Here is a 13236-nt window from a genome sequence, read left to right as displayed (position 1 = left end):
CACTGGGAAGTGGTGGACCTTATTTTCAAAATTCTGTCTCAGAGAGAACTGTATTTCTAGGAATTACAATTTTGGGGGGAAATTTTTATACTGTTGATAGTTTAAAAGAAAAAGGTAAAAACAGCAATTTTTTCATTTTGTTAGTTTCTTATGCTGTAACACATTGCTACAAATAATCTTACAGATTTATTATCTTACAAATTTATTACCTTACAATTATAGAATTCAGAAGTGTTTTTAAAAATTTTTTGGGAGCGGGAAAGGAAGAGAGAGAGAGAGAGAGAGAGAGAGAGAGAGAGAGAGAGAGAAAGATTTGTTGTTCTACTTATTTATGCATTCATTGGTTTATTCATGTACGTGCCCTGATGGGGGATCAAACCTACAACCTTGGTATATTGGATGATGCTCTAACCAACTAAGCTACCTGACCAGGGTATAGAAGTTTTTGCTATAAAGTTATCACACTTCTTTTTGAGGCAATAGGGCATTTGCTACTCTTATAAGAAAAGGTGGGGAAGATTAGAAAATAAATATAGTTTGGGTTTTTTTTAATAACACATTTTTCCTATTAAAAATGTAAATGTAATTTTAGTTACATGAAACAAATTATTCCCTTAAAATGAAACCTGGCAATTTTCTGAATCTTGTATTCCTTACTAAGCATTTACTTATATTAATTAAGTATATATTGATTTTTAAAAACCTTTGTAGCTTTTATTTATATATGCAATCTTGATATGTAGAGGGTTTTTTTTTGGTGTTTTTTTTAAAAAATATATTTTATTGATTTTTTGCAGAGAGGAAGAGAGGGATAGAGAGTTAGAAACATCGATGAGAGAGAAACATAGATCAGCTGCCTCTTGCACACCCCCTACTGGGGATGTGCCCGCAACCAAGGTACAGGCCCTTGACCGGAATCAAACCTGGGACCCTTGAGTCCGCAGGCCGACGCTCAATCCACTGAGCCAAACCCGATTCGGCTAGAGGGGTTTTTTTATTGAGTGGAGCAATAGTGTGCCCATAAAGATTTATTAAACCGAATTGTGGATCAGTGTTGCTGTAGCATATCTTTATTATTTATGGTCTTTGTCAGTAAGATGACAGCTACAAAATTATTAAAGAGTCTTTATTGTAGAATAGTATTAGAAATTTAAAATATTTCAGTTATTGTATTAGGTAAAACTAATCTTTCAGAAATAGTATCCATTTTTATTTTTAAAATTAGGAACCTGCAGCAGTTTCTATAAGAATTTAGGCATAATCAAATATTTGACAACTGTTTGACAGTAAAACAGTTTACCAAAAATAATGAAAGAGCCCTGGCAGGGTTGCTCAGTTGGTTAGAGTTTCCTCCTGCTAATACCAAGATTGCAGTTTCGGTCTCTGCTTGGGGAGTATAAAAGAATCAACCAATGATTGCATAAATAGGTGGAATAACAAATCGACGTTTCTCTCTCTTTTACTCCAATCTCTCTCCCTTCCTCCCTTTCTCTTTAAAAATCAATAAATAAAAATTTAAAAAGTAATGAAAGAAAATGTATTAATTAAATAAATTCAAATGTTCAAAACCCAGGGTATTTATTGTATAAAAGTGCTATAGCTTTTTATCGGAAAATAATGTTAGCTCGACAAAAAATTAATGGTGAAATCTAGTATGGTTTTGGCTTAAATTTTAATTGTCATATTTTGAAATATTACTTTATAAAATAATTTAGAAAAACTAATAAGTTTAAAAAAAAAACAAAGGATGATAATCTAGACAGAGATTAAGACAGAGAATGTAGGGAACTGTATTACAAATAGGAATTATAAAAACTGGGTCCAAGTTGAATAAGATGTTTCAGTGGAGACAACTAGTTAAGTGTATTTTCTATTTATTTATTTTTGAAGTATGCTTTGGCATAAATATAGGTAATTGGGAGTAAACAACCTGTGTTCTGAGCTTTTTATGTTAGGTAATATTTTTGTTTTTATATGATGTATACTTATATTATTAGAGGTATTCTGTTGCCCAAATATGTAATTTAATAAATTAATCAAGTAAAATCAAAAGTGCTACACATGCAGTTTGTTATTGCTGACTCTAATTTTTACTTATGTTATTAATCTTTGTTTAGAGGCATAGGTCTGAATTTAAGGCATACAGGGCAAAGTGAACAGCAAAAATCCTGATTTCCATATGATATAGTATACAAGATAGTTCTAATATTGGAATATTTTAACAAAATGCAGTCTTTTAATTAGTTTATAATTTATATTCTCTGGTAAATGCAAAATTGTTTCTATTTTAGCACAAAATACAGAACTCTGATATTAGTGTTCTTACTATCATCTTTTTGTAAAAACATTTTTTAGAGCAGTTTTTGTTTCACAGCAAAACTGAACAGAAAGTACAGAGTACCTTTAATACTCCCTTTCTCCCCAAAGTATAGCTTCCCCACTGTCAACATCCCTGCAGCAGAGTAGTACATTTGTTACAGCCAGGAACATTAACACATAATTATTACCCAAAGTCCATAGTTTATATTGGGTCTCACTCTTAGTGGAATATATTCTATGCATTTTGACAAATGTATATTGACATATACTCATCATTATAATATTCAAAATTTTACTGTCACTTTTTAACTCTGGGTTTATATAGGTTTAAAAATTTTTTTTTTACCTCTAAGAATTTAAAGTCCTTTATACTTCAGAGGTGGAGAAAATATCTTGAAATTGTATCCCCATGTTTAGAGAGTCAAGTTAGAAGGTTAGTGGTACAAATATGTAGCGTTTAGTAGAAAAGACATGTGGACAAGATCTTACCACTTAGGCTTTATAAACTGATTAGAGGCCCAGTGCACGAAATTCGGGCATGGGGGGGGTGTCCCTCAGTCTGGCCTGCACCGTCTCCAATCTGGGACCCCTCGGGGGATGTCCGACTGCCAGTTTAGGCCCGATGCCTGTGGGATCAGGCCTAAACGGGCAGTCGGACATCCCTCTAGCTATCTGGGACTGCTGGCTACTAACCGCTCACCTGCCTGATTGCCCCAAACCACTCTGCCTTCCTGCCTGATCTCCCCTAACCACCTTTGCCTGCCTGACTGATTGCCCCTAACCACCTCTGCCTGCCTGCCTGATCGCCCTAACTGCTCTCCCCTGCTGGCCTGATACCCCGAACTGCTCTCCCCTGCTGGCATGATCACCCCTAACTGCCTCTACCTCGGCCCCACCACCATGGCTTTGTCTGGAAGGACATCCGGAAGGTTGTCCGGAAGATGTCTGGTCTAATTAGCATATTTCCCATTTATTAGTATAGATTTCCTATGTTGTATATAGATTGGAATTCTTGTATTTTCTTTGTTTTATTCTATTAACTGTGGTACATCACAATCATTTTCCTTTTAGTTGAAATTCTTATTGAGTAATATGTTTTACTTCTAAAATTCCCTTGTTTTGAGACTTATTGCCATAATTACATTAGAACCTCCTTTATGAGCATTTGGCTATTATTTACTAAATGGCTTTAATTCTTTCTCATATAGTTTTCAGAGCTTAAACATTTTTTTTACTATTATTTCCGTTTGAGAACAAATTTTAAAAGTTTTTAATGTCTCATCAGATTTTAAAAAGTGAGTTTTGCATTTGAAATAACAGGTTTTTTGTTTTTTGTTTTGTTTTTAATTCAATAGATTGGTTGCTTGCCTAAACTGGATTTGAAGCAATTCAAACTACTGGATATCTGCTATTTTACAATATCACAATTGGAAAGAAGCAGCTTTTCAAATAATGGAAGAGTCTAAGACCTCTAAAAATGAAAATCATGAACCAAAGAAGAATGCTTGGGCCCTTTCTGAAGAAAGCAAAACAGTTAAAGTTATAACTAATCAAACTTTGAAAGCCAGAAATGATAAATCCATAAAAGAAATTGGGATCAGCTCGCCAAATAGGAATAGTAGTAAAAAAAATAAGCAAAATGATATTTGTATAGAAAAAACAGAAGTTAAATCATGTAAAGTAAATGTTGCCAATATTCCAGGCCCCAAAGATTTGGGGTTAGTCCTTCGAGATCAAAGTCATTGCAAAGCAAAAAAGTCACCTAATTCACCTGTGAGAACAGAAAAGGTACCTGTTTCACAGGCAAAAGTAGAAAAAGCATCCAGTTTACAGGCAAAAGCAGAAAAATTGACGAAGTCACCTAATTCACCAGTGAAAACAGAAAAGGCACCCAGTTCACAGGCAGCGGTAGCGGAAAAGGCACTTAGTTCACAGAAGAAAGAAAAAGCACCTAGTTCTCAGATGAAATCAGAAAAAGTTCCTAGTTCACCAGCAGAAGCAGAGAAGGTACCCAGTTCACTGTTGAAAGAAAACATAAGGCAGACAGAATTACAGCAGATTGGAAAAAAAATTCCAAGCTCCTGTACTTCCCTTGAAAAGGTGAATATTGATGTAGAGGGAGAAAAATCTGCTCCAGAAAACTCACCACGATCTCAGAAGCAACAAACATCTACAGATAATACTGGTGATTCTGATGATAGTGCATCAGGAATTGAAGACATATCGGATGATTTGAGTAAGTACAAATTAGATTATCCCACAAGTCTTTTTTTTGAGGGGGGATTTTCCTATATTAACATTCTTTAAATTACCCCCATTTTTATTTTAACCATGTTGAAATTCAGAAGAACATTAATAATATGGCTCTTTAAGCTAAAAAAAGAACTTTACATTTATTATAGTAGGTAAAAAGCTTGTGCAAATATACATTTAGTGACTCCTGTGGTCAATATAGTCAGTATGTTTCCTCCCCTCCCCTCCTGTCACCCTTCCCTTCCCTCTTCTTTTTCCCTATTCCCTCCCCCCTCCTCTCATACTCTTTAAATGGTCCTGGTAATATATTGCTGATTTATTTATAAAATATGTGTGTATTGAGTTTTTATTATGTGACAAGCATGTGTTTACAATGGAAAACCAAGAATACCAACCAAAAAAGAACACTTCTCTCCCCCCCGCCACCCCCCATTACAGCCCCAGACCTCAAGAAAGCTTCTAGTTAGATTGGGGTAATACAGATAAAGTGGTAATTTAGTTGTGTCAGAAACTTGAGTTGAGAATGCACATGATTTAATTGAGAGATTTGGACTTAGGGTTGAAAAAATGCATGATATAAATGTGAGACTTCAATGTGAACAGTGAATTGAGGGGGAATTGAACAGGGAATTGAGGGGGAAAGTGCAAAAGTTATATCTGAAAAGTACACAAGAATTGGAAATAAAGGGTCTTTTAGGACATTATAAAGAGTTTGGACTTTATTAATGAACTAGAGGCCCAGCGCATGAAATTGTGTGCGGGTACAGTCCCTAGGCTCCTGGCAGCTGGCCTCGCCCCCCGCCACCACCCACCTGGGTTCCCAGTTTGCCATTGGGCAATGGGAGCCTGACGGCCGGGTGGGGGAGGGACCGAGAGGTCAGCTGGTCCCACCCACTCGCCAGCTCTGCCCCCGCTGCAGGTCATCCTCTGTGTGTGGGGCGACCAGCTGGGTTGGGGGCCTTGGCCTGGCGCCTCCCGTATCCCCTGCCATCCACCCGGTTCCTTGTTCGCCATGTGGCGATCGAAGCCTGCGGGCCGGGCGGAGGGACCAAGAGGTTGCCCATTAGGCCACTCGCCAGTCCCGCCCCCACCTCGGTTCCTCATTTGCCATGCGGCAATCGGAGCCTGATGGCTGGGGGGAGGGGCCGAGAGGCAAGTCGTTCCCGCCTGCTCACTGGCCCCACCCCTGCTGCGGGTCGGCCTCTGTGTATGGGGCAACTAGCCAGGCAGGGTCCTTGGCCTGGAGCCGCCTGCATTTTCCACCACCCACCCAGGTTCCCTGTCTGCCATCTGGCGATTGGAGCCTGTGGGCTGGGGGAAGGGACCAAGTGGTTGGCCATTCCACCCACTCGCCAGTCCCGCCCCCCACTGCCACCCACCTCGGTTTCCTGTTTGCCATTCAGCAATTTGAGCCTACCGGCTGGTGGGGAACAGACTAAGAGGTGGTTAGTGCACCTCATAGGGACTGGTCGAGCGGTCGTTCTGGTCATTCTGCTGTTATGGTCGTTGGTCTTTTATTATATAGGATGTTTTGAGAAGCCATTGAATAATTTTAAGCAAGATAGTGCTATGTATATATTTGGCTACAATACAGCAAATTCTTTGACAGTAACAAGGCTGGAAGCAGAGATTGATTAGGACACTATTGCAATTTACTTGAGAATTATCATTGTAAAATTCATTTTCTTATGGGATTTTAATCTCAGTTTTAATTAATTGTTTGTAAATATTATCCTTGTCTTTTGAGTACTTTAATTCTGATTTTGTCTAATGATTTTTCTTTGACAGTCTTTTTTAATACTTCTATGGCTAAAAGAATAAAGCCTTTTCATGATACATAGATAAAAAAGGAAAAACTACTTCTAAATCATTATTTGCCACACTTTGAGAAAGACTGGTAAAGAGTTAAGAAAAAGCTTTTTATTTATGGTAGTATACAGATAATGTTATATTGATAGACCATTTAAAAAAACTTAGTAGTATCTTTAGGTATATAAGAAAAAATAGGAGAGAACCAAGATGGCGACATAGTTAAATGCCGGTACGTGCCACCTCCCACAACCACATCAGATTTACAACTAAAATATAGAACAACCATCATTCAGAACCGCCTGAAAGATGGATGAATGGAAGTCCTACAACTAGAGAAGTAAAGAAGAAAGCACATCGAGACTGGTAGCTGTGTGGAGGTGCAGAATGAGTTGGTCCGACACCCATGTGTGTCAGTTTTTTAATCAGGAGGGAGATAGTCTCTGTAGAGGCTGCCTGTGAGAAGCAGGTGATCCCAGTCGCACACCAGACCCCCAGGGTAGGGTTTCAGAGCTGGGAAGAGAAGTCCCATAATTTTGGGCTGTAAAAACCAGCGGGGATTGTGGCTGAGTGACATGGAGGCTGCTGGAGACCCAGGTGTTCCTTTTAAAGGGCCAGCACACGAACTTACTTGGACTTGATCTCTCTGAGCCAAAGCGCCAGGCTGCTTTGGGGGACCTAGACACATATGGGGAGGAACTAGACTGTCTGGCATCGGGCCAGGAACTCAGGGGTGGCTTTTTCTCAGATGGAGATGCTCACAGGGATCATTGTTCCTGTGCTGGGACATCCCCCATCACAGAGATGGCTGGCAGCCATATCTGAGTTCAATCAGCATGACTCACTGTTTGCTCAGCCCTGTTGAGTCCCTGAGACCCCGCCACATCCAATTTGCAGCCCCACCCAAGCTATTCGCAGCAGGTTTTCTAGAGGAATGGCCTGTCCTGGCTCAGGCTTCAGACTTTACTAAAACCTGTCAAAACAAGCTACAGCTGGTAGCAGTTGGTCCCAAATCTACAATAATAAAAGCATAATATGCTAATTAGACTGGACGTCTTTCCGGACGTCGTCCTGGATGACCTTCTGGATGAATTCAGAGCTGCGAGGGAAGCCCGGGTCCCGGGTGCCAGAGGGAAGCTGGTGCTGGCAGCTGGGGGAAGGAAGGCCTACTCTTGCATGAATTTCATGCATCAGGCCTCTAGTCTATCAATAAAAGGCCCAAGACCCAGCACTAGCAGCAGCCTGTCTTGCTTCACAGCTGGGCCTCGCCTCGCCTGAGCACTTCCTAACCCAATACAAATAGCAGCCATCTGCAGATCTCTCTGTAGTTCCTGCTGCATAGCCCCAGGCAGTAGTCTACTTTGCCCCTCCCTGGAGGTCCTAGAGCTAGTGCATCCAGTGGACAGCTTCAGATCATACCAGATTATAATTCTGCATATCCATAAGCACACTCAAGGAGCAGACTTAGTGAGCATCAAAGCCCCACTGAAGCACGTCCTGCTCCTTAGGAGTTTCTCCTGCACAGTAGCTCTTCTACTGTAGTCACAACTGGTCCTCACAGATAATTGGCCTGGAGGTCAAATTCTCCCAGTGACGTCAACAGCAATCAAGGCTCAACTACAACAAGCCCACACAGCCCACATAGGCACATCTAGAGTGCCCAGCTTAGGTGACTGGGGAGGCTGAGCCACTGGGCCCTACAGGACACCTACTACACAAGGCCATTCTAAGAATTCCAGGCGACATTGAAACTCTACCTAGAAACAAACACAGGGAAGCAGTCAAAATGTGGAGACAAAGAAACATGTTACAAATGAAAGAAATGGGAGCAACTGGATACAGAGTTCAAAACAATGGTTATAAGATTACTCAAGGATCTGAATGAGAGCTTCAAGGGACTTAATGAGGGGTTCAAGGGATTTAGTGAAATTTTCAAGGATCTTAGTGAGAATGTCAAAGACATAAAAAAAGACCAGTCAGAAATTAAGCATACACTAACTTAGATAAAGAATAACTTACAGGATTCAGTAGTAGAGGAGAGGATTCCAAGAGTCAAATCAAAGATTTGGCATATAAGAAAGCAGAAAACACCCAATCAGAAGAGCAAAAAGAAAAAAATAATTCAAAAATATGAAGATAGTATAAGGAGTTTCTGAGACTACTTCAGGTGTACCAACATTCACATTATGGGGTTGCCAGAAGGAGAAGAGAGAGAGCAAGATATTGAAAACCGATTTGAGAGAAAAAAAAAAAAAAAAACAGAAAAAAAGAAAAAAGGAAAACCGATTTGAAAAAAGTAATGACTGAAAACTTCCCCTACTTGGTGAAAGAAATAGACTTATAAGTCCAGGAAGCACAGAGAGTCCCAAACAAGATGAACCCAAAGAGGCTCACACCAAGACACATCATAATTAAAATGCCAAGGGTTAAAGACAAAGAGAGAATCTTAAAAGCAGCAAGAGAAGAGCAGTCAGTTACCTACAAGGGAGCACCCATATGACTGTCAGCTGATTTCTCAACAGAAACTTTGCAGGCCAGAAGGAATGGCAAGAAATATTCAAGGGGATGAAAAGCAAGGACCTACAACCAAGATGCCTCTACCCAGCAAAGCTATCATTTAGAATTGAAGGTAAGATAAAGAGCTTTCCAGACAAGAAAAAGCTAAAGGAGTTCATCACCACCAAACCAGTATTACATGAAATATTGAAGAATAGAAGAGGAAGAAGAAGAAGAAGGGGGGGGGGAAATAAGAGGGGAGGGAGGAGGAAAGAAAAAATATGGGCAATAAATAATATCAACAGTTGAATCTAAAAGTCAAAATAAATGAACAAGAAGTCTAATGAACATAATAAACTGGTGAATAAAATAGAATCAGAGGCATGGAAACATGGAAGAGACTGATGAATCTTGAGGGAAGGGGGGAGAGGGGGCAAGAAGAGATTAACCAAAAATCTTACCTATAGAAACAGACAAAAGGGTGGTGAAGGTCTGGTATGGGGCAGGGTAGGAACTGGGTGGAGGGGGGACAATGGGGAAAAAAGGCCGACATCTGTAGTACTCTCAACAATAAAGATTTGAAGACAGAAAAGATAAAATAACTTTATAATTTTATAGATAAGGCTTAAGATAAGGCAAAAAATAATTTAAAGACAGTATCAAATAAATAATAGTACTGGTAGACATGGCAAATTTAAACATGATAGTATGTGAATGATTAAAGTTGCATAAAATCACTATGAGGGTCTCATTACTTGAATTAGTGAAAAATCTGATTTAAAGATTGTATTTTTAAAATAAATCTGGTGACAGTGGGATGGCTAAGAGTGTGGGCTCTTAGTTAAATTACTAAGAGCCCACACTCTTAGGTTTTGAATCTCATCTTCCGCACTTAGTAATTTAATAAACTTGCATAAGTTGCTTGTCTTTTAAAGCATTTATCAGTTTTCTCATTTTTTAAAAAGTAGAGATGCTGCTGCCTAAGTTATGAAAGTTAAGTGAAATAATCCACCATAGAATGTTCAAATAGTGCCTGATATAGACATGCAATAGTAATGAGTATCCTTTATTATTATTATTTTTCCAATTCAATGCAATTTTCTTATTTGTTAACATGGAGAAAAGCTGAACTAGCTTAAGGAAGATAGTAGACCAAGTAGAGATCCTTTTGGGAGACTTGGTTTAGCAAATTAAGATGAGTGATTTACTGTATAGCAATCATTTTAATAAATAAGTGCTTCTCATATTTTAAAGCATTATCTTTAATATGTATAGTATCTGCCTTGAAATCATATTCATATGTAATTGTTAAGCACTTTTTTATCATATACAAAAATCCAAATTAATAATATTTCAATTATTTCTCATTAGATTACCCCTTTGTAAATAAAATAAAATAAAACCTTTATACCTGGATCTATTTAGACTAATAGCCTTTATAGAAATATGATTACTCTAAGGCCCACTTGATATTAGTGGACTGATCTTCACTAGGCCTAACTTTAGCTCCCACCTAGCACTTCCACCATCTTTTCTTTAGCCATTTATTCATTCAATAAATATTTTTTTTGGGTGTCTGCTGGGTATGAAGTACTGATCTAGTCTCTAGGAATATGACAATGAATAAAACAGACTACACAGCTCTTATGGTATTAATGTTCTGAGTGGCAGAAGACAACAAATACATTAAATAACAAAAGTATATAATAAGATGGTGATAAATTTAATGAGAAAAATAAAATAGAAAAGGTTATAGGGAATGATGCTATTCTGGTGGTATTTCAAATTTAAATTGTTACTGAGATGGTGACCTTAGAGCAAATACTTGAAGGAAAGGTGAGAACGTGAGCCTGGTGAATATTTGAGGGGGGAGTATTCTAGATCTGGGCTTCTCAAACATTAATATGCATATGAATCATCTGAAAGTTACCTTAAAATGCAGATTCTTGGGCTCCATTCTCAGATTTATTTAGAAAGTCTACAGTGAGGCCGGAGATACTAGATTTCTAAAAAGTTCCCTAGTGAATTTCATGTTGCTGGTCAGGATCATGTTTTTGAGCAGCATAACCAAACTCATCTCTCTACTTTCACTTATACCACCCTTCATTGTGTTTTCAGCATAGCTAGAATGATCCTGTTAAAATTATTCAGATCATGTTACTACTGTTCAAAATGTTTCAGTGGTTTCCCATACAGCAGAATAAGCTAGTATCCTTGAGATGATTTACTGGGCCCTACATGATCTGTGACACTACCCTGTTTTTCTGCCTTCATTCATCTATTTCTTACCCATTCTCTCTGCTCCAACTGCATAGTTTTCTTTCAGTTCCTTAAATATGAAGGCAAATGTCCACCTAATGGCCTTTATATTTGCCTTTTCCTTTGTCTGGAACACTCATCCCACATATCCCATATGGATATCTCTTACCTTCTTCACCTTTTTAGTAAGACTTTTGCTGGGCTACTCTTCTAAAATTTATAACCCTCACCTCTACCTTTGATACTCCTTATCCTTTTACCTATTTAATTGTTCCCTATAGTCCTTATCACTGTCTATCATATTTTTAATTTTTTAATTTAACTTTTATATAATAGTTTTCTTGAAATATAATTCACATGCCATAAAAGTTGCCATTTAAAAATGTACAGTTTGGTGTTTTTTAGTATATTCACAAAGTTGTGTGGACATTACTGTCTAATTCCTGAACATTTTTATTATCCCCAAAAGAAACTTCATATTCAGTAGCAGCTACTCACTATCCCCTTCTCCTAGTTAATGACAACTACTAACCTACTTTATTATATATAGACCAGAGGCCCGGTGCACGAATTTGTGCACAGGAGGTTCCCTTGGCCTGGCTGGTAATCAGGGCTGATCGGGGCCGCGGGAGGTTGGCTGGCCAGGGTTAGGGGCTGTGGGAGATTGGCCCGCTGCGGGGAGGGGCCGTGGGAGGTTCCAATCGGGGTCAGCCGGCCGGGGGGAGGAACCGCGGAGGTTGGCAGGCTGCGAGAGGTTGGCTGTGGGAGCGCACTGACCACCAGGGGGCACCTCCTGCATTGATCGTCTGCCCCCTGGTGGTCAGTGGGCATCATAGTGACCGGTCATTTGGTTGTTCAGTTGCTTAGGCTTTTATATATATAGATTTGCCTATCCTATATAATAAAAGCCTAATATGCAAATCGACCGAACAGCAAAATGACCGGTCGCTATGACGCGCACTGACTATCGGGGCAGACATTCAATGCAGGAGCTGCCCCCTGGTGGTCAGTGCACTCCCCCAGGGGGAGCGCTGCTCAGCCAGAAGCCCTGAGCCACGTCCACGGCTGGCGAGTGGAGTGGGGGTGGCGGAAGCCTCTCCTGCTTCCACAGCAGCACTAAGGATGTTCGACTGACAGCATAGGCCCACAGTGAGCGGGCCTAAGCCGTCAGTTGGACATCCCCCGGGGGCTCCTGGACTGTGAGAGGGCGCAGGCCAGACTGAGGGACACCCCCCCCCCAAGTGCACAAATTTTGTGCACTGGGCCTCTATACTAATAAAAAGGTAATATGCTAATTAGATTGGGAGATCTTCCGGATGTCCTTCTGGACAAAGCCATGGTGGCGGGGCCAAGGTAGAGGTGGTTCGGGGCGATCAGGCCAGGAGGGGAGGGCAGTTGGGGGCGAGCAGGCCAGCAGGGGGGGGGGCCAGTTGGGGGAGAGCAGGCCGGCGGGGGGGACTGTTGGGGGTGAGCAGGCTGGCAGGCAGAGTGGTTAGGGGCGATCAGGCAGGCAGGCAGAGTAGTTAGGGGCGATCAGGTAGGCAGGCAGGTGAGCAGTTAGGAGCCAGCGGTCCCGGATTGCGAGAGGGATGTCCAACTGCCGGTTTAGGTATGATCCCACGGCAGTCGGACATCCCCTGAGGGGTCCCAGATTGGAGAGGGTGCAGGCGGGGCTGAGGGACAAGCTCCCCCACCCCCCGTGCACGAATTTTGTGCACTGGGCCACTAGTTTTATATAAATGGAATCATACAACATGTGGCCTTTTGTGTCTGGTTTTTTTATTTAGCACAATGTTTTCAAGATTCATCCGTGTTGTGGCATACATATATCAATACATCATTCCTTTTTATTGTGGCCCTGTGTATGGATTTGTGCACATTGAAAGGAAATTAATGAAAAGAAATATTTTAATATCGCTATTTGCCCTTTCTCTATAATAGAAGTGTCAGAGATGAAAGAAAATTAGTAAAGTGTATATGAAAATAATATATAAATTGATTATCAAACAATAACATATAACAACAACAAAGACATGATATAGAAACAACAAAAACATAATATAAAAACATTGATAAAAACAATGACTGATAAATTGATTA

The 13236-nt window shown here is 40.0% G+C and overlaps 1 protein-coding gene across 6 annotated transcripts in view; it reads left to right on the top strand.

The window, feature by feature from the left end:
- Positions 1–13236, top strand: part of TUT4 (terminal uridylyl transferase 4) — a 130259-nt gene that overhangs the window by 37234 nt on the left and 79789 nt on the right. For 4 of the 6 annotated variants that reach the window (XM_079776916.1, XM_079776915.1, XM_079776914.1 and 1 more), the window contains exon 2: positions 3675–4555. In XM_079776916.1, coding sequence (XP_079633042.1) covers positions 3772–4555 — 784 coding nt within the window. In that variant the 5' untranslated portion in view covers positions 3675–3771. Of the gene's footprint in view, positions 1–3674; positions 4556–5917; positions 9011–13236 lie in introns of those variants that run through there. The other 2 variants (XM_079776918.1, XM_079776919.1) reach the window with 2 other exon arrangements.

The sequence above is a fragment of the Cnephaeus nilssonii genome, assembly GCF_951640355.1.
Source record: "Cnephaeus nilssonii genome assembly, chromosome: 7".
NCBI classification, from domain to species: domain Eukaryota; kingdom Metazoa; phylum Chordata; class Mammalia; order Chiroptera; family Vespertilionidae; genus Cnephaeus; species Cnephaeus nilssonii.
Note: the sequence above shows the minus strand (reverse complement) of the source record. Positions and strands in the feature narration are given on the sequence as shown.